Source organism: Camelus bactrianus, chromosome 18, assembly GCF_048773025.1.
Source record: "Camelus bactrianus isolate YW-2024 breed Bactrian camel chromosome 18, ASM4877302v1, whole genome shotgun sequence".
In the NCBI taxonomy this organism is placed as follows: Eukaryota; Metazoa; Chordata; class Mammalia; order Artiodactyla; family Camelidae; genus Camelus; species Camelus bactrianus.
In genome coordinates this window covers 1,419,362-1,444,749 of record NC_133556.1, presented here as the reverse complement: position 1 = coordinate 1,444,749, position 25,388 = coordinate 1,419,362, and the positions used below count along the sequence as shown (strand labels likewise).

The 25,388-nt window shown below is 60.4% G+C and overlaps 1 protein-coding gene across 2 annotated transcripts in view; it reads left to right on the top strand.

Moving 5' to 3' along the window:
- Window positions 1-25,388, top strand: part of MAD1L1 (mitotic arrest deficient 1 like 1) — a 271,713-nt gene that overhangs the window by 8,460 nt on the left and 237,865 nt on the right. For both annotated transcript variants that reach the window (XM_010966461.3, XM_045504459.2), the window contains 5 exons: window positions 1,507-1,631; window positions 2,574-2,655; window positions 3,907-4,037; window positions 4,150-4,264; window positions 5,713-5,774. In XM_010966461.3, coding sequence (XP_010964763.2) covers window positions 1,507-1,631; window positions 2,574-2,655; window positions 3,907-4,037; window positions 4,150-4,264; window positions 5,713-5,774 — 515 coding nt within the window. The remainder of the gene's footprint in view (window positions 1-1,506; window positions 1,632-2,573; window positions 2,656-3,906; window positions 4,038-4,149; window positions 4,265-5,712; window positions 5,775-25,388) is intronic.

Sequence of the window (25,388 nt, the reverse complement as noted above, 5' to 3'; positions counted from 1 at the left end):
TGTGGCTGGCCTACGACAAGCCCTCCTCCCGCCTGTGGCGTGCGCCTGCCTGGGCTCCGTTCCGGGCTGTGTTCTGGAGGCAGGCAGGGCCCCCGGGGAGGGCGGGTCCCGCACAGGTTCACTGAAGAGCAAGGGGGACCCTTACCAGGGAGCAGCTGCCGAGAGGGCCAGCGTGGCAGAGGCTGTGGCCAGCTGCAAGGAGACTCGGATGCTGCTCCTCTTGCTTTTCACCCCTCGAAGAAGCTGCCCTGGTCACTGAGTCTAGGGTTGTGGCCCCCGCCCTGCAGCTGCGCTCTTTTCTCACGGTGCCTGGTTCAGGTGCTCGTGGTCTCTGAGGTCATCCTACTGGTGGCCTGGCTTCCCCCCAGCTTTGCCCTCCGTGGGGCGGGCCGCCTGACCCCTGCGTTCAGCACAGCGTTGCGCATTATTTCATTCAGGAAGAGTTCTCAAAGGCCACGTTCATTGTTAAATGTCGCTTTAGTACCTTCATTCTTTTTTTGTTCCCAGACTGATAGTTACAGTTGTTGCAAAGGGGCATGTGGCTTGGTAAGAGGGTGGGACACAGACCCCCTTGTCTGCCCTGGGTTGCACTGGGGAGGGCGTGTGGTGGCCCCCTGTTTGCAGAGGGCTCCCCGCAGGTGTCACTCATGGTGGCAAGTGTGGCTGTCTGTTCCCTTGCTCTCGGCTCGTGGGTTGATGTCTGGCTCACTCACTATCTCGAGGGGACTCTCCTGAGCGGCTGGCTTTTTCTGTCGGCTTGGCTGGTGCGCTGTCTTGCCCGAGGAAAGCCACACGTGGAGTCTGATCACCAGAAGATTGTCTGGTGAGGGTGCGGTCCAAGCTAAGGGCAGGGTTCTGCCCCGTGTGTTCCGCAGGCACCGTCCTGGAGGCCTGCCCTTGGGCGGCCTCCGCAGGCCTCCCACTGCTTTCCTTCAGGATCACTCCGGCCTGGGGGCGTCTCAGCCTCTGCGGCACTCCTTCAGCACTTTTTGCCCAGTGTAGCCCTCCAGGCGTTGTCCTGAGCACAGCCTCAGTGACCCGCTTCTGACTTGGTGCCTGGCTTGGTTCATAGATGGCATCTCTGCGTAGCTGGAGTGGTGGCATGGGGTTGGGGTGGTTGCAGAAGGGATCCCAGGCCGAAGGACGAGAGCAGTGTGGAGGGAGAACTGGGCAGAGCACGCCCCGGACTGCGCGGGTCTAGGGTGATGGGGCGTTGAGGGCCGCCAGGTGTGTGGTCCAGGCCCGTCTTGGCTGGCAGTGTTCCTGCCCCTGAGGCTGTCTGTCACCATGACCCCGTCTCTTCTCGTCTGCTGGTGGGAAGCACCAGGCAGGGCTTGGGTGGGTTGAGGGGTGGTGTATGGTCTGCCCTGTTCTTGTGCTCCAAAGAAGCCCTCAGGAGCGGGATGGGAGGGGACAGCTGGTCCCATTCATCTCTGTGTGAGGGGCTCACCTCCATTCATGTACCAGAGGCCTTGGTGAGCAGGTCTTGTCTGGGTTCTCCTGCAGACTATCAGCACGTTAAAGGGGAGGATCTCGGAGCTGCAGTGGAGCGTCATGAACCAGGAGATGCAGGTGAAGCGCCTGGAGTCGGAGAAGCAGGAGCTGAAGGAGCAGCTGGACCTGCAGCACAAGTGAGTGTGGGTCAGGCGGGGCCCCCACCTCACAAGCACTCTCTGTGCCTTTGCCAGCAGAGCCTGGCCCCTGTCCACCTGATGCCTGCTGGGCCGTGTGCCGAGCCGGATGTCCAGTTGTTACCCACGTGGAAGACCCAGACTTGCTTTCCTGGGCCCTTTGTGGCCGGAGCACCCAGCGCCCACGCGTGTTGTATGCACTGGAGCGCCGAGGGTCTACGAGACCCCTTTGCCTGCTGCCCTCTGCATCCACAGGCTGCTGGCGGACACGCCGAGGCCTCTGAAGCCGGGATGATAAGTGCCAGGATGGAGTGGTGTCTTCTGCGCTCCAGGAGCAGAAAGAGGGAATAGTCACTTCTTCCCTTCTCTGGGGGTGGGTGTCTGCGTGGGTGGAGCTTCTGGAGAAGGTGTTCTGTTTGAGCGGGGTTTTAGAGGCTGTGTAGGACATGCCTGGGGGCGGTGCTGGGACGTGAGTGGGAAAGGACGTTCCAGGCAGAGGCATGGAGGTGTGGGAGAAGCTGCCTGAGACGTGGGGGGAGCACAGCACTCCCGAGGACGTGGCCTCTCGCTCGGCAGGTGTCGTCTTAGGAGGGTTCTGGCCACTCAGTGGAGTGAGGGCATGAGTTGTGAGAGCATCGTTGGCTTTGGCTGTCCCAGGGCTAGCAGAAGCTGCAGTTGTGAGCAGGTGTGGGAGGGATGAGACCTGTGGGGTGTGCGGTTCGAGAGGACCTAGCAGGTTGTCTGCACCTGCCCACCTGCCCCTGAGACTCAGGCCCCAGGGCACCAGTAGGGCTGGAGTCCTGGCCGTGGGGCATCCCTGCGGGGTGTGCGCGTGCACATGTGAGTGAGTGTGTGTCCGTGCTGCGGGGCCTGCACGGTGAGGGCGCGTGTTGGCTTCACCACATGCCTGTTTCTGCATGTGATGTACTTTTGTCTTAATAGAAAGTGGCAGGAAGCTAATCAGAAGGTTCAGGAACTCCAGGCCTGCCAAGACGCGAGGGCGGACCAGGAGCAGAGGATTAGGGTGAGTTGCTCCGTTTCAGTCCCCAGCCCATGTCTGGTGGACGTGGCAGTGGCGGTGTCAGGCCTCCTGCCACCTGCAGGTGTTTCTGAGCTGGGGGTGTGCTCGGCGGCCTCTGGGGCCCACGGCTGGTTTTCTCCTTGTGCCCGGCCCCATGCTGGGTGCTGGGGATGCCACAGTAAGAGGCGTGTTTCTGCTCCAGGAGGCTCATGGTCTATTGAATGAAGACCAAAATCAAATACACAGAGAGGAAAGTACACATATAACTTCAAGTCCCAGTGGCCGCTGTGAGATAGGGTTGGAGAGGCTGGGGAGCCTGCCTGATGTCACACAGCCAGTTGCATGGCCGGGCTGGGCCTTGCAGCCAGGGCGGCCCGACTCTGCAGTTGAGGCCATGCCGCTTCACCAGGAGGGCAGAGCTAGGGGGACGGGGACTCTGGGTCCCTGGGGTGGCTGCCCACTGCCTCAGAGCTACAGCCACAGTGCGCGTCCCTGCCCGTGTGCTCCGGCTCCTTGTTGACTCCCCGGGTCCATCTTGTCTTCCTCCGTCTCCAGCTGTGCTCCTTGTCAGCTCTCGGACCCCCTGTGCTCTCTTTTGCCTCAGGTCTTTTACATGCTGTTCTGTCCCTCTCTCCTCCCCTGGCCTTCACCACTTCACACGACCCTGCTACGTCTTCCCTGCCCCGTCCTCCTGTCTGCAGCCCTCCACCCACTTCTCAGTATTGACTTGCCTGCATGGCCTGATGTCTGTCTTTCCTGCCAGACTGTGCACTTCCCTGTGGAGACCTCGTCTGTTTTCTGTGTTGCGCTGACCCCACTACTCGACCCAGAAGCTGGCACAGAGCTGGGCTCCTTAGTGTTTGTTGAATGACTGCCTGATTTGGTCCTGGTCACGCACCTGTTCTGTGGGTGGTCACAGTGGAGCCCCCGGGGACTACATGTTGTAAAGGAAAGGCTGTGCTCGCTGTGGAGTGACTCAGGCATCACCTGTGCGTGGAAGCAGCAAGCAAAGCCAGTGCGAGAGGGGAGGGCGTTTATTCAGGGCACCTCTGCTGTGTGTCCCCGTGCCAGGTGTGTGCTGGGCTCCTGCCCCACGGGCACGGTGCACTGTGGGGCTAGAAGCCTGCACAGAGAAACACCCTGTGCAACCAGGGCAGGCTGCCCAGAGGCGGGGGCCGGGGCCCAGAGGTTGGTGTGGACCTGGGGTGCTTTGTTGTCTGTGACTCTCCCTTCTCCGCCCCTGGCCTCAATCAGGACTTGGAGCAGAAGCTGTCCCTGCAGGAGCAGGATGCCGCGATTGTGAAGAACATGCGGTCGGAGCTGGTGCGGCTGCCCACGATGGAGAGGGAGCTGCGGCAGCTGCGGGAGGAGACGGCCTGCCTGCGGTGAGAGCCTGGGAGGGGAGGGGGCGCGGGTGTGCTACCCCTGTCCTGGGGCTCCCGGATGCCCCCCAGCGTGCGTGGCCATTGGAAGTGACTTTGTTCCTGGCCCTGCCAGGGAGCTGCGAGAGACCAACGGGCTGCTCCGGGAGGAGCTGGAGGGGCTGCAGCGGAAGCTGGGGCGGCAGGAGAAGATACAGGAGACGCTGGTCGACCTGGAGCTGGAGAAGGAGGTGAGCTGGTCCCCGCAGGTGTCTTTTGTCTGAGGGGGACCCTGGGTGTTCCAGTCCTGCGTTCCAGCTGGTTTGCTAAATAAGGAGGCTGCTGGGCTGCACACAAGTTTGGGCCAGCACCAAGGCCCCCTGGCTGCAGGCCCAGGGTCCTCCCGTCCCTCCTTGGCCTCCCCGGGGTCACACTCTGGTGCCTCATTTCTGGTCTGCCTGGCTTAAACCATGTCACCGCTTCCTGTCACTTCCAGTCTGGTTGGAGTGCCCGCCGGCTGCCCCACCCCAGAGTTCATTGCCAGCCTGAGGCATTCATGGGACCAGAGCAGAAATCTCTCTCCTGCACTGGCTTATGTAGGAACTTAGCCTGAAGAGACAGTTCCCGAGCTGAGCAGCTTTCCTCTGACAGTTTAATTTGAAATTGGTTAAGATTAAAATTCTGTGTCTAGAATCACTCTGCCTGGTTTCAAATCCTGCCATGCGTATTTGCTGGCTGTGTGACCCTGGCAGGTTACTTAACTTCTCTGTCCACCTACGCCGTGAGGAATGGCCACGTCTTTGTCCTGTTGTGAGGATTAAATGGATTTACATGAAGTGCTTCCACAGTGGTAGCTGCTCACTAAGCATCATTGCAGTAACGGGACTGTCAGCCAGGCCCCAGCCGGCGCGTGGTGGGCCCCGCGAGGGCTTGAGCGGCTGAGTGATGGCAGCGCTGTGCTTGGCCCAGGAAGGAGGCTGGAGGGCAGACGAAGGCACACGGTCCTTGCGCTCACATTGCTTGTGTTCTGGAAAGGGAGTGGGACTCGAATGTGGACTGTGGGTCAGTGTGGAGCAGCGGTTTGGACATGGGGCAGGACACCCTGCATGCGGGCTGGGTGGGGACGCCACCGCCGCCACCTGTTCCTCTGGGCGGCCACGTGCCCTGGCCCGCTGGCTGGGGGTGGGGTGGGGAGGGGAGTTTGGCTCTAGGGTGAGTCCGCCTGCCTGGTTGGCGTCCTGAGGAGCACCTGGAAGGTGGCGGGCTGGCCCTGGGGGGCCTTGTGGCGAGTCCCAGCGCCTGCTCCCTGGGGCCCAGAATATCGCCTCAGGCCCATCCGTGAGGCTGTCCCCTGCCCCAGCCCCTCCCCCGCCGACAGGCCTGCCGGGAACTGTCAAGCTAGGGGCCTGGAGTGGGGGTGTTAAGCACCCAGTGCAGCTTCAGCCATCGGGAAGCAGCCTGCCTGCCTCGGAGCAGACTTGGAGCGTTTCTGCGTTTTGACCCAGAGGCAAGGGCAGGCTCTTCTGCAGGATGAGGGAGACTCAGTGTTGCTGCCGTCCCTGTCAGTTTTACACGGCGCTCGTCTGCCTGGGGGTCAAGGTGCACTGGGCGTGGAGGAGGATGGCAGGAGGGCCGTGGGGCCCCTGGACGGAGATGTGGGGGCCTGGTGCCCTGAGTACTCACCTCCACGTCTTTTCAGAGGCTGCTGACGAAGCTGCAGAGCTGGGAGAGCCTGGACCAGACCACGGGCTTGAGCATCAGGTAAGCGGAGGGCGCTGACGCCTTGGGTCCCCACCTCCTCTCTGCACGGTTGGCACCTTCGGCAGCATGGGCCCTGCCACCCCGGCTCCCTCCCTCGGAGGCCCTGCTGGTGGCACTGAGGCTCAGTGAGATGTGCGCAGAGCGAAGGAGCTGGGGGACTCCCTGCCGGACGTCGGGGTGCCCTCAGTGGAGTGCTGGCAGGGATTGGCCCTGTGCCGTTGGGCTTTCCTGAAAGACTCTTTCCTGTATAGACTGCTTTTAGGGGAAGTCCTTCCTCTTAGGTGGTTGTAATGAGTAGAGACAGCGTTTTTAGGGGCATAAGCGGAAAACTAATCGAAGACCGCTTCCCATCAGGCCCCTGCAGTGGCCCCCGCTCGTTTGTCGAGTGGTGGCCGGGTGGCCGGACGGCCGGGCAGGGAGGGCACCGCCCCACCACCCCTGCCGCCGACCATCTGCTCTGCCCCCCGTCCTTCTGGGGCCGCTGCCCCTTCTCGGCGTTGCTGCACCGCTGCCCCCAGGCCCCCAGGCGCCCAGGCCCCCTGCAGACCGACTCTGCCTGGCTGCTGCCGTCTTGGGTGGTGGGTGCTGGCGGTGGGGGAAGGTCGATCATTCTGGATCACCAAGGTGCCTGGGGTACGGGGCCTGTAGGGTTTAAAGAGCTTTTTGTTTTATCTGCTTGTGCAACTTTAAGACTGGCTTCTCGGGTGCCTTTCCTGCTGTTCTTGGGAACGGGGCCAAGACCGAGAACCTTCTTTAAGGAGCTGTCCTGTGACTGCACCGTCTGACTGCTGTGCTGGAGCCCGCACCCCTTCCACCGGCCCTGTGGACCCCAGGTGTTCGTCACTGGACAATGCCCTTTCGCTCTCTTTTTGCCTCGCTGAGCCCCCGAGGGCAGACTCAGCTGCTGTTTCCTCTTGAACTCCACCTGCAGAACCCAGGCTCCTGTAGGGCTGGCCCCAGTAGGGCCTGAACGTTTTGTGCTTCCTCCTGTTCTCTGGGCTTATTAACTCCCGGGAAAGCTTCCCTCCTGTCCCCAGGGGACCCTCGTCAGAGCAGGAGCCTCCGTGACTTCTTTCTTGTGCGGGAGATCAGAGGTCCCCATGCCTGATCAGACCAGCTGCTGGAGCGTTTGAACGCCCAGCTCGGGCCTCGGGGCACTCGAGCTCGGTCAGGCCAGGAGGGCGGCACGCGGCCGGCTGTCATCGCCGCCAGGACGGCGCCGGGGCCAGCTCCGTGGGCGGGACGGGAGGGGCGGCTGCTCTTGAGCCCTCGTGGCCCCACTTCCCAGCCTGACCCCCCGCGCCCGGCTGGGCTGGCCTGTGGGCCGCTGGAGTTTTGCAGCTCGAGTGGGCATCTGCCCGGGCGGCTTTGGGGTGGTCACTCAGCCTGGCCGTCGTGGCCAGGCCCTGGATGAGAGAGGGAAGGGGCGGCCTGGGGTGCTGGCCGAGGTGGGGCTGCTGGTGCCTGCACCAGCTTGGTGTCAGCCTGGAGAGGAGGGGCGTGGGCGGCCGTGGTAGGAGAATGAAGTGTTGTCCTGCCCTCCTGCTAGTGGGGGCCCCTCTTGGAGGCAGCGCTCTGCTCCGGGCCAGTTTTCTTGCCCTTGGGGGGGTCCTCGTCCTCCTGGGGTTTAAACAGGACTGCGCGCTTGGGGTGGTGTGTGCAGGGGGCCCCGAGCAGGGGCCCTGTGGGGAGAGGGTTTTCTTTCACATGCTTTGTGGTGGTGGTGCCTGGACTGCTTCTGGGGGCCCCTTGGACACCTTAGCTTCCCCGTCTCTCCTTTCCTGTCCCCGTGGTGACTAGTGCCCCACTTAAGTGGCACGTGTGTCGTGTGGCAGTTGGTGGTCAGGCTTGTGGTGTAAGTATGTCCCGTCAGCAGACTAGCCGGGGGGGCTGGACCCAGGCCCGTCAGGTCAGCCTCTCCAGCGCCGGCCTCGAGTCTTGGCCTGACCACGAATACCGTGAGAATTGTGGCTTTGTGTTCTGCCAGGATTTGGGCTGTCATTCGAGATTTCTGAGCAGGGGGGTGGCCTGGCCGAGCCCACTTCTAAGCAAAGTTGAGTGTCGGGGTGGGAGCAGGCGGAAGGGCAGGGGACTCAGGGAGAAGTTGGGGGCCTGTTGCTGTTGTGGGGGTCCCTGCAGGAGGGACATGGGGGGCCGTGTGTGCTGAGGTGAGGCTGCCTGGGGGTGGAGGGGGACTCACCAGGGGCGGGTCTGGGAGGGACGCCTTCATCACCTGCGTGGCGTTCAGAGCAGCGGGAGTGACTGTGGGGCTGTCAGACCCTGTTGACTGTGGCTAGACGTCTGTCTGGCCCCAGCTTAGCCCTCCTGTGTTGTGGGGTCTCCTTTATGCTTTAGTTTCCACATCTGTAAACGGAAGGGCTTTCTAGCACACGTGCAGATGTGTGGTGTAGACGTGTGATTTTGTGTGCTGGTTCAGAGGCCCACTCCCCCAAAGCGTGATCGGCCAGCTCCGGCCGATGGCAGAGGCCCAGCGGTTGCCCTGGGAGCAGAGGTTTTGGCCTGGCTGGGTGGGTGTGCGTCTGTTTGGTCCTAGAGTCAAGGCACTGCCGTAACTGTGCTCACTTGGGGTCTGTCAGGACCCCAGCCGCTGGCTGTTGTCCAGTGTCACCATGGGTTTCAGAGAGCTGCCACCACTAGGTGGCACTCCCCCCAGTGATCCTGGCTCCCTGCAACCTTGGAGCTGCTGGGTGGAGCTGCTGGTGGGTCCCTTTGGACTCGTGGTTCAGGCCTGCTGCCTGTGGCCCTCCTTGGCCCACTGCCGTTCCACCCTGGGACTTGCCGCCGCAGCCAGGGTTTTCGTGAGCAGGGGTGTGAGGGCCTGTGGCCTGACAGTTCTCGCTGGCCCTTGGCTGGCCCACATCTGCTCTGCTGCTGGCCAGCCTCTTTAAGGTCGTTAAGCCCCTGGGGGCTGAGCTTCTGGCGTTTAGACCAAGTATGTCTGCACCGCTCTCCTCTGTGGGCGGCAGTAGGCCCTCTTGGGCTCTCAGGGGCTCTGTGGCTCGTAGAGGTTAGGAATACGCACGGAAGTGGCCATTCTCGTCCCAGTTTGGGAATCACACCCTTAGCTGTGTCTGTGAGGTACTCAGGGATAAATTGAACAGAATGTGCATAAGAGCCATGCACTGAAAACGATGAGATGCTGCTGAGAGAAGTTAAAGACAACCTGATGATGATACAGGTGAACGGAGGGAGATGCTGTGTTCATAGATTGGAAGGATCAATATTGTTAAGATATCAGTTTGCTGAAATTGATCCGTACGTTCAACACAATCCCAGTCAGAGTCCCAGGAGGCTCTTTTGGTAGAAATCAACGAACTGATTCTAAAATTTCTGTGGAAGTGGGAGGCCCCAGAGTGGCTGTGAGAGCTGAGAAGGGGAGTGGGTGCCAGGGCTGACGGGGGCTGACTGCGGGCACCCTGTCGACTGCACCGATCGAGATGGGCGGCAGCGGGGTACGGACGGACGTGTGAATCAGTGACAGAGCAGGAAGTCTGGGACCAACCCCAGAATGTAGAGGCAAGTGGTTTTTGTCAAAGGTGACAAGGTAATTCACTGGGAGAGGGTCAGCAGACGGCGCTGGAACAACAGGGTAGATGCGTAGACGGATACAGAAGCCTCACTCCACACAAACTCTGCGGGGCACAGGCTTCAATGTAAAAGCAAACTTCTGCAAACTTGTTTTTGGCAAAGAGTCCTGAGAACACAAAAAGCACAAACCACAGATGAAAAAATTTGGTAAGTTAGATTTCATTAAAATTGAAAAGTTTTGCTTTCAAACGACTTAAGAAAAAAATAAGGCAAGCCACAGAAGGGGAGAAAATATTTTCACTGTGCCTGTCTGACTGGGGACTTTTATCCAGAATATGAGAAGAGTTCTTCCAAGTTGGTAAGATGACCAAATTGGAAAAACGGGTGAAAGGCTTTGAACAGATAACTGGACGGAAAAAGATGTGTGAGTGGTAAAGAAGGACTTGGCGTCCTTCGTCATTGGGAGTGCAGGTTAGGGTCACCATGGAGCAGTGCTCTGGCCCGGCGTGGCTGCAGCCGCTGGCAAAGGCGTGGAGCCAGGACCCTCGTCCGTGGCTGGTTCCACAGGACCCACACAGCCGCTCCGGAGACAGCTGGGCAGCTCTCTGTCTGCGGCCGGCGGGAGCAGCGGGTCCACTCCTGGACGCTCACCCGAGAGAGGTGAGGACGGGCGACCCACAGAGACTCGTCTGTGAGTGTTCACAGTGGCTTCATTCATGATGGCCCAAGCACGGACTGGCCGAAGGGTCCGTCAGGTGGGTGGATCGGTGCTGTCCATGCAGTGGAGCGCGGCCCAGCGGTGAACAGGTGCGTGCTGTGTTCAGGTGCACGGGACTCTTACTGGGCGAAAGAAGGCAGCTTGCTGAGTTCACACTATTTTGATACCATTTATTTGAAATTTTAAAAAAGGCAAAACTGACCTGTAGTGACAGAGGTGGGTGAGTGGCTCCTTAAGTCCTGGGTTGGGATATGACTGGGGGCCTGGGGGGCCCTCTGGGGCGCTGCAGTCGCTGGTGACAACGTCCGTTGTGGCAGCGGCTACCCAGGTGCACGTGGTCCCACCTCAGCCTCGCTGGTCTGTGGTTGGCGCTTATCAGTGTGCATGGCGAGCTGTGAGAGGAAGCCAAGGCCTCGGGGTGACTGGGACTGAGGTCAGGAGTGGGTGGGGACGCTTTTCCAAGCCTTCATTTTGGGAAGGAGCCATTTCTTGAGCTTGTCAAGGGCCTGCAGGCTGCCAGGACCAGCCCGGGCTGTGTCGGTCTGCTTGGGTCTCGGGGCTGGGGGCAGGTGCTGTGGGCCTGGCCCGGGGAGGCCAGGGTGGGCGGCACAGGGTCAGGGAGTGTCAGCATAAACCCTGGCTCCGCAGCAGAGGGGGGCGGGAGGGGAAAGTGGTCTTCCCCCTCCCCACCTGGCCTCCTCAGGGTGGCCTCGCCCAGCCTCGCCCTGTGTCACAGCTGCTGGCCACCGTGACATGATACCCTTCTCAGAGTGGGGCTGAGGGCTGCCCCAGACGTGGGCAGCCGGGTGGTGCTGCTCTCACCCTGCGTCTGTCTTCCTCGACAATACCTGATAAAGTCTTACGTATCTTCCTAGAAATGTGTGTGCATGGAAGCCCTTTATTTTTTCCAGTTTTATTGAGCTGTAATCGCCAGGTAGCACTGTGTAAGCTGCAGGTGTGCAGCAGAACGATCTGCCTCACACACATCGTGAAGTGGTGTCAGTGACGTCTGTCGTGTCACACAGGTACAAAGCTAACGAAATATGAGACAGCCTGTGTCTCCTTGTTGTACAGGCTCTTTACGTGTCTCCCCTCCCCTCGCCAGCCCGCCCGCGCGCTCACGCCGTACCTGCAGCCTTGCTTTCTTCACTGACTTTCTGACGGCATTTCTGCACCAGCACAGGGAGGCCTGCTGAGTTATCTTCGAGACCTGCACGTGTTCCACAGGGCGGATGAATTCTGATTTGCTTCATTCCCCCCTTGATGGACACAGAGGTTGTTTCCCGTGGGGTTTTTCCCCCACCAATAGTTTCCAACCAATGGTTTTGGTTGGATATATTCCTTAGAAGTAGGATTTTTACCTTGGAAGATGTGTATGTTTGACCAAACTGTCCTCCAACACATGTACTTGACATTTCTGTCACTGCTTTGGGCAGTGTGCTTTCAAAGCTTTTAGCAGAGATTCAAAGTGAAGTCCCCGTGAAGTGAGGAGGGCAGGAGTCAGCAGTGGTTTGGCTTTCGGAAAGCTTTTCTGGCAGTTCTGTTGCGGGGGGAGCTTATTAAATAGGCATGGAACGCCTGTTGAGTCCTTCTGTCGCCAAGCCTCTAATTTCACGGAGGAAGAGTTTGCTCCTGGCAAGGGTGCTGCTGCGACTTGGCTCCTTCCCTGTCCCTTTGTGCCTGCGTCTGGCCTGGTTTCAGTTGGGCTGGGAGGGCACGATACCTGTCAGTGGGAGTGCAGGTGCGCCGGGAGACTGACAGGCAGGCGGGTTTTCTGGCTCTGGAGCTTGGCAGCTGCACCCCCGAAACTGCTGACCCATCATCTGGAGGGAAAGTTGGGAGCCGACAAGTGCTGATCTGGACGCTTCCCAGAAACATTTGTTGGCTGGCCAGATGACAAGTCCTGGGGACCAGTTTCCCCTGGTGGGTGAGGCCAGTTAGGAAGACAGCCCGGGGAGCATGTTTCCCTCTACGAGAGAGCTTATGACCAGCCTGGAAACCTTTATTGCCCGAGGTACTGTGTCTGAGATTTCTGATTACCTAGGTAATGGGGGATCAGTACAGGAAGCACTGTGGGTGCCGGGGAAGGTGGGTGCACCGTCGTGCGTCTTGGTTGTCTTAATGGGTCTTGGTTTGGTTTTCCTTAGTGGTATGAGAGGAGGAGGGGAAGGAGGAGTGTTTGGCCGTCTGTGTCCTTGTGAGCGGGCCCCTGCTTCAGTTCCTGCCTGCTCATGCCTCGGTGGTCTAGGCCGTGATCCGTTTGTTCCTTCCGGCGTGCGTTCCCCATGAGCTGCTCTCAGGCAGCCTGGGGTCTGCGGGGGCCTTGCACCTGTAATGTGTTGGCTCCCGGGCGCCCCGGAGCTGCGATTTTCCTCCCAAGAGGTATGGGCGGAGCTGGGGGCTTCTGACACCCCACGGAGACCAGCAGACGCTCCCCTGCGCTGACTCCTCTGGGTGGTTGAGCCCCAGCTTGTTTCTGCCAGGGGAGTTGTGTGTCCTCTCCTGGTCACCTTCAGTCTCAAGACGTGGGAATTCAGAGCAGGGGCTTGTCTCCAGAGCCAGTGGGCTTTTCATAGACATTTGGTGCTGGGTGATGCATGGTGCATTTCTGGTTCGCTGTGACTGGGGTGGGGCCTCCTTGGGCCTGCTTGACTGCTCCGCCAGCCCCGGCGCTGTTTGCACCGTGTCCGGTGGGAACCAGAAAACAAGCGTAGCCGAGAGCTTCCTGACAGCGGTCATGCTTTCAGCTACAGTTCTGCCAGGGCTCAGGGGAGCAGCCCCTGCCTGTCTCCTGCTCGCTGGTGAGGTTTCAGTGTGGGCTGGCAGCGATGTTGGCCAGCTCTGCCTGCTGGATCTGTGCAGCGAGCTGTGGACGGAGCAGCGGCCCTGACAGGCTGGCTCTGTCCCAGCAGGAGGGGGAGCGCTCTGCTCGACGTGGGCTTGGCAGGTCGGTAGGCCCCGATGGAGACCCCCGCTGTCCGCTCTGGCCCTGAGCACTCGGGGCAGGCCGTGGGGTGGGGGGCTTTGCGACGTTGCAGGGGGCATAGGAGAAAAGTGCGTTCCGGAGGACATGCAGCCCGACTCTGCAGGACGGAACCTGCGTGTGCTGTCCTGGGCCGCAAGCCCCAGGGCCTCAGCATAGCAGACCCCGGGCGTGAGTGCGCCTGCACGTCTGTGCTGCTCACCGGTCTCCGGAGACCCTCCTGGGGGCCTTTTTCCCAGCTTGGTAGACAGGGCTGTTCTACCTCTGTACCTCCTTTCAAATTCACATTAAAAAAAAAAATCTAAAGCCAGAGAGTAAAACGATTTAGACAAATTAGGCTGTGCCGGATTCCCAGGGGATTATTTAGAGCATGAGGAGGCATCTCTGGTGTCCCGACTGATTCAGACTTAGCAGAGGCTTCCTGACATCCCGTTATGCACCAGACCTCCTGGGGACATGCGTGGGTCCAGGTCCCCCTCGTTGGTGCCAGGCCCCCAGCCCCCAGGCAGAGTGGGGAGCATCCTGAGAGGACCAAAGCGGGCAAGGGGCTGGGCTGGCTGCACGGCGTCCTCTGAAGCAGCCCCCCGAGGGCCTGTCCTGGCTTGGAGATTTTTCCAGCAGCCACTATTGCCTTCGAGGGCCAGCATCTGCGGTGGGCTGCAGGGAATGATTGGGGGTGTATTTCAGTCGGCATCTGGGCCTGGACTTCCCCACTCGACAGCCCTGAGGCCGTGGGAAGAGGCCTGTCCAGTGTGACCCGGGGTCACTGCGTGTGGCTGCGAGCTCTGTTGCCCGTGCCTGCGGCCCGTGTCTTCTGCGTCAGGAGCAGAGGTGCTCCTCCGTCCGTCCAGCTTTGCCTCAGTTCTCGCGGGGGCAGAGCAGGTGCCTTTATTCTTGAATTTCCCCGAGGCAGGGCCAGTCAGTGGCCATATCCCACCCCTCCCCAGGCCCGGCGCCCCTTCTTCCAGGGTGGCTGGCCACCTGGGGACAGGGCTCAGATTCTGCCGAGACAGGCTGGAGGCCAGGGATGGGCCGAGGGGTGGACTGGCCTTTGTTAGTGGTGAGGGGTCCGGGACGGGGGGCTCGTGCGCCCATGAGCAGGCAGCTCTGAGGCAGGGCCCTTGTTGCTGAGCTGCAGGAGGACAGATTCCTGATGATGAAAAGGAAGCGGAGTTATCAGGTAGGCAACAGGCCGGGCAGCACAGGGCGGCCCCAGGGGTCCTGCTGTGCCTTGCTGTGCACCCTGCTGTTGTTCCGGAGCAGGGTGCTGACCTCCGCGTCCTCAGAAGTGCTGCTTCCATCCTGGCGTCGTGGGGGCCACGCATTGCAGCTCTGATGCGCTGCCCAGGCTGGTTGTGGATGGTGTCTGGGCCGGTTCAGCAAACACTGCCAGACCTGCTGTGTGCCGCCCTTGATGAGGGTGGGCTCTGTCGCATGGGAAGTGGGGGGGGGGGGTTCCTGAGAATGAGAAGGAGATAGGTGAGGTGGGAAGCAAGCGTCCCAGGTGCAGGGAGGGGGGAGCCGGCGTGGGTGGGTGCTCTGGGGTCGAGGGTGGTGGCCGCCCGCTGGGTTGGTGTCGCTGTTCAGAGTCTGCACGTGGCAGAGGCTGGACCACCAGCCTTTGCTCTGGATGTCTGGTTCTCCCTTCCCTCTGCCTGTCTTGGGTGCGCTGGACGGCGGGTGGTGGGCGTGAGGCCCTCCGCCCCAGGCAGGGCTCTGGTCACTGGCCCCTCCTGCCCTTGTGTCTTCATGAGGGTTTGTCACCGGTGGCCTGGGAGAGCTCTCCGCCAGGTCGTTGTGTCACTGTGTGCCCTCAGGCTGGGGGACTTGGGAGTCGGTTTTAATGTACTTTGTGTTCCCTCCCTGGCCTGGGTGTGTGCTCGTGCCAACCGCCCAGCCTCATCTCCGTCACCGGGAACGGGGGGAGCTGGGCAGGGACGGGAGAGCAGCTACCCTCCTGGATGGCCCCTGGTTCTGATGCCTTGGGCCTGTGTCCGTAGAGGGAGACAAAGGCTTGCTCTTCAAGGCACCGTGACAGAGGCGCCTGCGAAGGAAGGCTGAGCTGGTCCTGGGTGGGAAGGGTGGGCAGCCCCCTCTGCTTGTGGGGACCCCGTGGCCTGTCTGTGTGCGGACCCTGGGCATGGCGTCCTCCGGGAGGGGGCCTCGGGGCCTGCAGGTGGGCAGGTGGGGTCCGAGAGTGCGAGGCCAGACGGGGCGCCCAGGGCAGAGCACGTCCATCTTGGGGACCGTCGCTGGCACGCGGCCGGGAGGTGTGGCCCAGGGTCCCTCACCCCAGACCCTCAGCAAGCATCTGCTCTGTGGAAGACCGCGCGCTCCAGGCTTCGGCTGCGTTTACGTGCCTCAGGGGGCTGGGGCGCCTCAGGTTCTGGGTGGCTACTCTCGTTAGTCTCGTCCTCAGGGCACAAGCGGCGATTTGGCTCATGTAAGGGGGTCGTCCCAGGTCCGAAGACTGGGAGAGCTCAGGTGACCGGCTGAAGTGAATCAGCAGGGCTCCGAGGGGACAGCGGGGACAGCGGGACGCCTGCTAGGGGCCGCCCCCGCTGCGGCTCTGGAGCAAACCGCAGAACCACAGTGCAGGGGGGCGGGGAAGGGGAGCCTGTGGGGAGAAGGGGGCGCGGTGCTCCTGGCAGGCCTCCTTCCTGGCCTTCCCACCCTGACTCACGCAGCAGAAGATGCTGGAGAGACACCGGGTAAGTGTCATTCCCCTCCTCGCTGTGTGCGGAGTGCGTTGTGGTCCCCGGTGTTGTTTTTCCAACTCACAGAGGAACTCGGGCAGTGAGGGCGGGCAGCTGCTTCACGGGGGCTGAAGCTCCGGGGGCTGCTTCACGGCCCAGGGCCTCCTGGCAGCCCTGGGCAGTTCCTCACACGGCCCAGCGTCTGCGGGGCCAAAGCCTCCCAGGGACGCCGTCTCTGAGAGACTTGAGAAAATGTGCTCATTTGTCCTCCCTGCCCTCACGGAGCGCCCCTGCCTGGGTGCCCGCGGTGACAGCTCTGGCTGTTTCCTGGGCCCCCGCTTGTCCCGCGTGCAGCGTGGTGGGAGCGCACTTCCAGCCAGGGTGACACAGCCAGACTGCAGTGAGCGGCCGGGGGCTTCCGGAGAAGCCCTCGTCGCCAGTGTTGCGCTGCAGCTGTGCGCAAGTCAAGGAGGAGCGACAGGAAGAAAGCTGTTGGAATTTTAAAAGTTGCTTTCGAACAGGCAAGACCTTAAGGCCAAAAAACCCCGACAGAAAACCCCAAAACAAGCCGGCCTAGCCGCTTCCCGAAGTTAGCGTTGAGTGTTGGTTGGGAAGGGACTGGAGGAACCTCCTCAGGGCTGAGGTGTTCTGTGTCCAGGTGGGGACCTGAGTCACGCGTGTGTCCACCGGTCAGTGTCCTGGGAGGAGGAGTTCAGGTCAAGTTCTTTTAGGTGAAATTTACATCGCAAAATAGATTAAAAAACTGAAGTTGGCGTGGAGGGAGGGGTTCGGGTGAAACCAGATGTCGGAGCCTTGGAGACTGGGCTCCTGGGTGGCGCAGGAAGATCACAATGCTGCTGTGTGGTTTGGAATTCACGCCAATGAAAGTTGTTAGAAGTTGCCACCAGCTTCTTCCTGTCACCCTCGCGTGACTTCCCAGCCTCCTAAAGGTGCTGGACCAGCTCCAGGGCCCCGCAGAGCACCCCGCGCAGCCCGTCTCACGGGCAGCTGACTGCCCCCTCCGGAGTGGATGCTCTGCCAACTGCAGCTGGACTTGGCCGCCACCACAAAGCTGGTGCCGGTGCCAGCAGAGAGGTGCAGGGAGCTGCAGGCTCCTCACCAGCAGAGGCTCCCTCAGGCTTTTCATGTGTTCCTGTGGGTGGAAAATCAGCTGCTTGGGTTTTCTGCAGACAAGTTCAGGGAACCCAGCTCGGACCTGCCGGTGGCTGCGGCCCGAGAGGGCCTCTCTGTCTTTAGCTTGCTTAGAGCTGGCTGCCGCTTCTCAGACCCCCAGATCCCACGGGTGGATGGTGGGGGACCAAGCCTTGGCTCTGGGTCTCGTCCCTGCTCTTTCTGGCCTCTGTCTCAGGAGCCTAGCGTTTGAGCAAGATGATGTCTGAGGACCACCTTGGGCTCCCTCCCTGGGTTCCCCAGCTTCAGGTGGAGTGGCAGGGAAAGGGTTGTATACAGTTTTGGCATGTCAGACGTTTGTGACAGTTTTCAGAACCAACTGGGCAGGGGGCGTCGGGTCCAGCTCCCGCCGTTCCCTGCGCAGCTGACTGGACGCGTGGCGCCTTCGCTCCAGGCTTGGAGCCGGCGGCCAGAGGCGCAGGTCCTTCCCTGCCTTCACGGAGGGGAGATGCAACTGTTGTCCAGGGAGAGGCGTGCGTGGTATGGTCTTCGTTTTAATTGGCTCGAGAGAACTTGGCATGTTTTTTTAATGTCCTCAACCTCTTGGCATTGGAGTTTTAATCTTAAACTCACGTGGGAGGGTTGGAAAGGCTTTTTCAGTTGAAAGGGTATTTTAAAAAGATGATTGATGGACTTATAGATTGGGGCTATTAAAATACCTTTTTTTAAAATTAACTGAAGGGTTTTTATAGCAGTGTGTTACAAAGTAGCTTTTGGAAATAGCTGAGTACTTTCTTTTTTTAAACAAAGAGTCTTAAATGCTCTTAGCACTGAAGTCGCTGGACCAGAAATGGTGGGGGAGGATCTTACTTCCTGATTTACCCATTGCTCTGCCACCGCTCGTCTCTGTGTGCAAGTTCCTGACAGTTTGGATGAAAGGGTGTTCCCTGATGGTTCCACAGTGGACTTGGACTGAGTCCCTGCTCTGGGTGAGGTTCTATGTGAGGCCGAGCGGTGCTGGTGGATGACAGATCTGAGCCAGTCACCCTGCACCTGGGACCATGGGTCTCGTAAGTCAAGTGCCAGGAGGCAGGGACGGACATGAGGCCGTGGCCCCCGGAGCAGGGCTCACCTCTGGGAGGGCCAGGCGGCTAGTGCGGCTGGACCCTGTGTGGGGGTGGCTGGGGAGGCCGGGGCCTTGCGTGGATTTGGTGGAGCAGGTGGTGGAAACCCGGACACCCCTGGGGCAGAGCTGGCCCTTTGCTCCCAGCCCACAGTCTGGTTGTGAGTAATGGAGTCCTGCTTGGCGGGGAGGTGGTTCCGGGTCAGTCCCACCTGAGACGGGCTGCCTTCCTTTCACGTGTGTTTGCATACCCTTTATTTTCTTCAAGGTTTTATGTCTTGAGCGTGCCCTGTCGCCTCGAGTCTTCATGGAGACGGGCGCCACCCCGTGGGGATGCCAGGCGTCTTTGGGCTCCAGTGCTGCTGCCCTGGGGCGGGAGGCTGAGCAGGTGTTTCCTCTGCACCGTGGGCAGCAGCCCGGGGTCTCCTGTCATTTTCCACCTGCGAGGCTCTGGAGACGCTGGTCTGAACAGGCCGTCCGTTCTCATGCTTAGCACTCGAGACATTTAAGACAGGTTGATGGGCGTGTCTCCTCTTGCCCTCCAGAACGCATCTCCCGGTTTGGGGAGCATTTTCCCAGGTGCACCTCGCGTGTGCGCCTGCTGACTCACATGCCAGGCGCCAGACATGCTCTTCTCAGCCCGCTCCCCCTGCTCCCCACGTGCACACATGGAGTCCGCTTAGTTGGGGGCCAGGGCTGGAGGTTTGGGGGCCCCGGCACCACCGTCAGGCTCACAGAGCCTGGGAAGCTCTGTGTTCACACTCATGGTTTATTACAGGGGAGGAGGGAGCCGGGCTGCACTTGCACACGCAGCGCGACCTCCGGGGTGACCGGGCGAGTCGGCTTATTCCCCATCCTTAGTTTAGTGCAGCCAGCTCCACCTCGGAGCAGAGAAACAGTTCTGGCCGGCTTGCTCTGACCACTGGCTTGTCGACGCCGATGGAACAAGGCCTTTTCTCAGGAAGCCTGTTGCTCAATGATCAGTAATTCCACCTGGTTTATTGGCACCATGTTTTCTCGATCTCTTGTCTGAGGAAGGACCCTGGAAGCCTTTGCTGGAAGTTGTCTGGCTGTGGTAATTGTGCTGGGTCTTCTGGCCCATAGGTTGTCCTGCTGTTGCTGGGAGTCGCTGGTGCCTGTCCCGTCTCTCGCCTGGCGGCACCTGTGGGCAGAGTGCCCACTGGGTCTGGGGAGGCCTGGCTGAGCCTGCGCCCTGCAGGGCCGTGGGTGTGCGCTGGGCACAGCCAGCCCGGCCCGTGGCCCTTGCCCTCCCTCGTGGGACGTGCCCACTCTTCAGAGCATGGCACAGACAGTAGCAGGCGGCCTGCAGGGCCAGGAGAGAGGCGCCTGATGCTTTGGAAGCTTTCCAGGGGGCCTGACCTTGGGGAGGGGTGCGGCAGGCTTCCCCTAGGGCGCTTTCTGGGCTGAAATCTGAAGGGTGGTGGTAAGCGGTGAGGAGCGGAGGGCTTGTCCCAAGGCCCCTGGGACATGGGGGTGGGGAGATCGCGTTCGCAGGACAGGGCGGGCCCCTGGGCGGCCTGAGAGACAAGGTCTGGCCAGCATGGTCCCCCAGGGGCCATGCCGAGAGGTTTGTCTTTGCTGACAGCCGCCGTCAGCTGTGCGTGCTGACATGACCACTGGGCTCCTGTTTGGAGAGGAAGCTGGGAGCTATCCTCAAACAGATGAGAGAGAACGTGACCTTGGCTAGGTGGGGGTGGGGTGGGGGCTCCATGAGGGTGCAGGGAGGTGGGCCAGCGCCAGGACGGGATTTGGCTTCTAGGGCGGGAGAGCTTGTGGACTGTTGGGGGACAGGCATCTGCAGCGTCGTTGAAAAAGCCAGAAGGAAACGTTGGATGTCTGCAGGGCTGGAGATGAGTTTCCATCTGAGTCGCTCCCGTGAGGTCACTGACAGGCTGCCGAGCTGGCCTGGGGGCAGAAGTGGAGCAGAAAGGGTGGGCAGATGAGACGGGCTCGGCCAGTCCTGCCCAGGCAGCTCTGCAGGGCTTGTCTGTGTGTCTGTGGGAGGGGCTGGCGCCCCACATCATGTGCTCGGCGGAGTGGCCGTGTCAGTCCCTGCCCCCCGTGGCCAGGACGCTGTGCTTGGAGCAAGGAGACCTTAGGACACACACCGGGCCCCACTCCCCGGGAGATGGGACGTCGGCTCCCTTGGGTCTGTCTGCGTTCAGTCTGGGTGGAAACCTTCTAGCCTGTTCTGCTGCTTACCTGGCAGATCGTTGAAGGTCAGAGTTACCAGAGCTCAGGATGGGCCACGCAGCCTGAGTGAGCGCTGCCCCGAGCGGGTGTGAGGACTGCGGCAGTGACACTTATGAAGACTTCGGCCTTGAAACTAGGGAGGGAACGTGATGAGGCCCTAATGGATTTCTGTGCTTCTCCCAGACACCTGGAATTAGTTTCCTGTGGTGATTTTGAAAGCGCCGACCTCAGCTCTTAGCACACGGCTCTTTTTAAAATAGGAGGGTGTCTGAGGAGCCGGTGTGGGTGTCCATGGGCTCGGGAGAGCCTGGCCGGTACGGCCACCTGAGGGGAGGCGGGCTTCCAAGGACACATGGTGTCCCCCAGGGACGAGCAGAATAGTGTGGCACGGGTCCCCTTTGTCTCAGCCCCCTTTCCCGTGAGTAATTGGGGCCCCTCCACGTGCCTGAGAGCCTCTGAGCCCCTGAGGGTCTTGCCAGAGTGTCTGGAATGCAGGCTGGGCTGAGGGGGCTGTGGGGAGTGGAAGCCGGGGGTCTGCCCTGGGGCCCCGAGCAAGAAGGATTGAAAACTCCTCTTTTCTGCAGGGCTCCGGGGAAGCGACCTCGTATAGCAGGAGGCACTTCTCCTCAGGCCTTGTCCTCGGTGCCCTGGGGTTGGTGCTGAGTGGAGGGGTCTGCATGGCTTGGGTGCCCGTCTGGTTTGATCCGAGGGGAGGAGAGATGGCTGTTCGCTGTCAGTCTCTGAAGGGGTCGGGAGCCAGTGGCCTTTTCTGCCTTAAGTGGCAGCTGGCAGACTGGTGCCGATGTAACTGCAGACCTGAGCCTTCCTGCTGGGGGGCGAGTGGGGTCTCCGCAGAGGGCCAGTGGGGCGGACTCACCTCTGATGGCAGGCCCGCCTTCCTCCGTTGCCCGGTGCTGCCCCTTCCTCCTGTCCATGTGCGCCGGCCGGGTGCTGGGCTGCGGTGCAGGGTCGGGAGTGCTGTCAGCTCTGCTGGAGCCTGTGCGCAGGTGTGGCCGGTGTGGCTCATGGAAGACGCAGTGCTTGACCCGAAGCCAAGAGGTTCCAGCCAGGGAAGTGGCCTGTGTGCACGCACACCAGTCAGAGCCCGGGTGCTTAGGAGAAGTCTCCTGGTTCCACATGGTTCTCACCAGAGTGCCTGGCGGTGGCAGGAGCACAAGGTGGCAGGGATCAGATCCCAAAGGTGCCTGGGTCTCCCTGTGACTTTGGGACTTAATCCTACAGGTGACATGTGGGCAGTACCCACTGTTTGTGGCGGAAGGGCCTCTTTCCTCCTCTGCATTCACCGGGAAGGGTCTTGGTTCCTGGCTGGCCCCTGTCCGGCGGAGGTCCAGGCTGTTTCTGATGCCCTGCAGGCTCCTGGCTCCCAAGGCCTGTCCCGGGGTGGGGGCGGTGGTGTTCCCTGCCGGGTGAGGACGCCCCGTCCTCTTCGGTGGACAGTCTGCCCACAATCAGAAAGTTGTGTTTATCGAGTCGTGGTAACAGTTGAGGGGGTGGCTCTCCTGCCCGGAGCCCTTGGGACTTATGAAGGTGTCTGGTGGTCAAGGCCATGTTCTTTCCATCTGTCCTGTTTCTTCTCTGGATAAGTGCCTGTTGCCTCCTGACCCATTGTCTGTTGCGAGAGCTGTGATTTGGGGAGAGTCACTGACGCGTTCATTCCTTGCACACTGAGTCAAGGACCTGCTGTCCACTAGACATCATGGACACTGAGCTATGCGCCGCAGCTCTGCCCTCCTGTCCTCAGACAGCTGATTTTAAACAGTGGAACCATGGGGAGCCGCTGTGGCTTGGTGACTTAAAGACGCTGCAGCAGCATTTTGGGGGGTGTCCGGCTTGGCTGCAGACAGACCATGTTTGCATCTCTGCTGGTCTTTAATGGTGTTGGTGGGCAGAGGCCAGATGTTTTCTCTGGTCTGGAAGTTGTCGGCTGACAGGAGGCTCCAGAGCGTGTCTCTTTAAGGACAGTCCCCTCTGACGAGGGTCTTGGCCGCTGACAGGATGGCTCTGTCCGAGGAGAGCTGCCGGAGGGCTCGCAGGGCCCGTGCGTGCTTGTGGCTGGTCAGTCTTCTTGCCAGCTCCGTGGATGAGGGGCCGCTTGGCAGAGGAGGGACCAGGTTCTGAGAGGGGCTCGCGGCCAAGGTCATCCCGGGAGTTAGTGGCGCCCTTGTTGGATTGCTTGGCTGGGACTGGCCTGGTGGGTGGGCACTGCCCTCCATCACCTCCATCCATCTGGCTGGCCACATGGTGCCTGCAGCTGGAGCCTGCGTCTTTGTGAGCTGATCCGCCTGCTGCTGGCACGGACAGGCTCCTGTTGGGGAGCTGCCTGCCCGTTCAGCCCGGGCAGCGCTCGGCAGGAGCGGGCAGGAAGCCCGCCAGCTGGTAGCAGCTCTTTCAGACCTGACGGCTCCCAGCTCCTTGGCACGGAGGGCCTGCCAGCCTGCTGGGGGCTGACGGCTGTGCCTTTGGTCGGTCTGGGCACCTCGGGGTAGCCCTTCCGTGAGGGAGGCTCTGCGAGGCACAGTAAGACGGTCATTACCTGGGAGAGGAAGACTTACCTTCTGGGGCGGCAACACGATACTGTCTTGTTCGCGGAGGCGGCTGAGTTAGAAGATCAGTAATTAATTTTTTATTACGTGCAAACTGCTCTTCAGGCTCGTGGAGCCGAGCAGCCCTCCCGCAGCAGGGCGGGGAGGCGGCTACCTCGTGTCAGCCTTCAGGGCGCTGCTGTCGGTCTGCTTTTGCGCTGATGGGGGTTGTGTATGAGTCTGTGTGGAGGGCATTTAGACGCAATTCGCTCTCCCTGGCTTCTGCCTTTTCTGTGCTGCAGGGGTTTCCTGCCGTTAGGTCTTGGGCGTATTTGTCTTCTGCCGGGACTGCAGTCCCAGAGGCAGACGAGCTGAGCTGCGGCGCGCTGCCCGGCGCCGCTCCTGCAGGCGCACCTCGCTCCGCTGGGCTGTGCTTTGTCCCGCTTGGCAGATACTGCGTTTTTACACCGTGAAGTTTTGTCGAGCAAGTCTGTTGGCATTTACCCAACAGCATCATTTTTTAATTAGGGTGGGTGCACGTTTTAGACGTAATGCTGTTGCACATGGAGTAGGCTGTAGTGCAGAGTGAACAGAACGCCTGTGTGCGCGGCGAAGCCGGCAAGCCTGTGTGCCTCACGTTACCGCAGTGTCCACTTGGCTGTAGCCGCCTGGAGCTGAACGCGTTGTACCCCCGGCGTCCGCTTGTAGCGAAATTAGGGCCGTTTTTTCGCTTGACTTAGTTGAGAAGAGAGTTGCTGGGAGCTGTCGCTGGCGTTTGCGCTAGTTGGGGCGTTTTTGTGGTTTTCTACAGCTTAGCTGCAGTGCCCGAGGCGCGCCAGTAGGGGCCACTGCCAGGCTACCGAAGCTCGAGCCTTCCGACACAGAGACTTCTGATAATAGAAAACAGACTTTCTCTTGCCTCATTCAGTTAATTAGCAGTTCCTGTCCACAGTGGGGTGGACTTACAGCGGAGGCTGGCAGGCTTTTCCCATGAAAGGCCAGGGAGTAAACATTCAGGGCTTTGTGGCCCCAGGGCTCTAACACAGAGCAGGTGACCAGCCTCCCTGTCCGGTGGGGCTGTGAGGCTCCTGTGCTGAAGCTGGGGTGAGCTAGGACGGGGCAGCGCCGGGGGCTGCCCGGTGGGAAGGTTGCGCGGACAGCCTGCAGGTGAATAGGGGTGACCACGTTACTGGAAACCTTAGTTCCCCTCAGGCGGTAGGCAGGTTTGAGCCCAGGGCCCTCCGCTGTGGCCCTGCTTTAGGGGCGGGACTGGCACTTGGTTTAAAGGACCAGCTTTCCTCTTTCCCTCCACGTGCTGTTCTCCATGCAGCTTTCTGCTCACATGGACTCATGGTGGTTACGTTCTTCTTCTCTGGTTTGAGAGAATCTGGTCCCAGGATGTGACCTCGTTTGAGGACAGTTGCTGGAAGTGACCTAGCGCAGGACTGAGCACATAAGGCACGGGTTCAGCACCTGCCCTGCTGGCGCCTTGACCCTGTGCTGTGAGCTCTCACAGGGGGCGGGGGTCCCTGAGGACACAGCACCCTTCACCGGGCTCTGAGGGAACAACCCTTTAGGTCCACTCCCAGGGCTGGGGAGGGCTCGTTTCTGGTAGCTGAGCTTATCAGTTCTGCTCAGCAGATACTCGAGCGATTACCATGTGGCCGATGCCGAGTTGGCGATGCCCCAGAGAACAAGATAAGCGGGGTCCTTGCATTGACACCGAGCTCAGTGCTGCTGTGTTTAGGGGCTGAGGGGGCAGGCTCCACCGCGCCCAGGGCTGGGGACGCCCTCCGGGAGGGGACGTGGGCTTCCGTAGCTGGGCTGAGGGCACCTGGTCTCAGCCCCTGGTGGCTGGACAGGTGTGTGAGCTGGGGTGAGGCCTGCGTCCTGCTGCTGGCAGGAGGGCGTGGTGTCCCGGGCAGTCCTGGAGCGGGGTGCACCTCCGCCCGTCCCCCTGCTTCCTCTCCCAGTTTACTTGGGCCTGGCACAAACACTCGGTTAGAAGTCCCTATCTTCCCATGACGTGAGCGGCCACCACGCCCTCCGTGAGCAGCGAGCCTCGTGTCTGTCTGTACCGTGAGGAGTTGCTTTTGTTTCCATCAAGAACGTGAACACGGCTTGGAGTTCCTCCATTTACTGACAACCCTTGCCAAATTAATTTTATTTAATTATCTCCCAGGGCTAAGCTTGAATACATTTTGTGTTAAATTCACAGTTTTCCTTTTTCTAAACGAAATGGACTTAATATCCTTGTTAAAATCTGATTAAAACTAAAATTGAGTTTTTTGAAGTCTGATTATCCCATGAAATGGAATTTTTAAACCTAATTACAGATGGATTTGCATATGCTTCCCAGCACCATTGAAAAGAAAGCTGAAATAAATTTATTAATGACATCCTTTCTGTCGTTTCCTTGGGGCGTGACGTTGGTTTAGGAGTAGAGGCAGGGAGGGGTGGTGGGGAGGAGAGAAGCTACCTTTCTCCCCCTCCTTCCTCAGAAAGGGTCTGTCTCACACTTTAGTCCTCGGAGAGTCAGTTCCCAGAGGCTCAGCTCACTCTCGTTTTCACCCTGGTCTGCTGGCGCACATGGCGGTGTCCTCCCTGCGGCTCCCTGGGTTCGGAGATCTCGTCTTGGTGGAGCAGGGTGGGAGGGG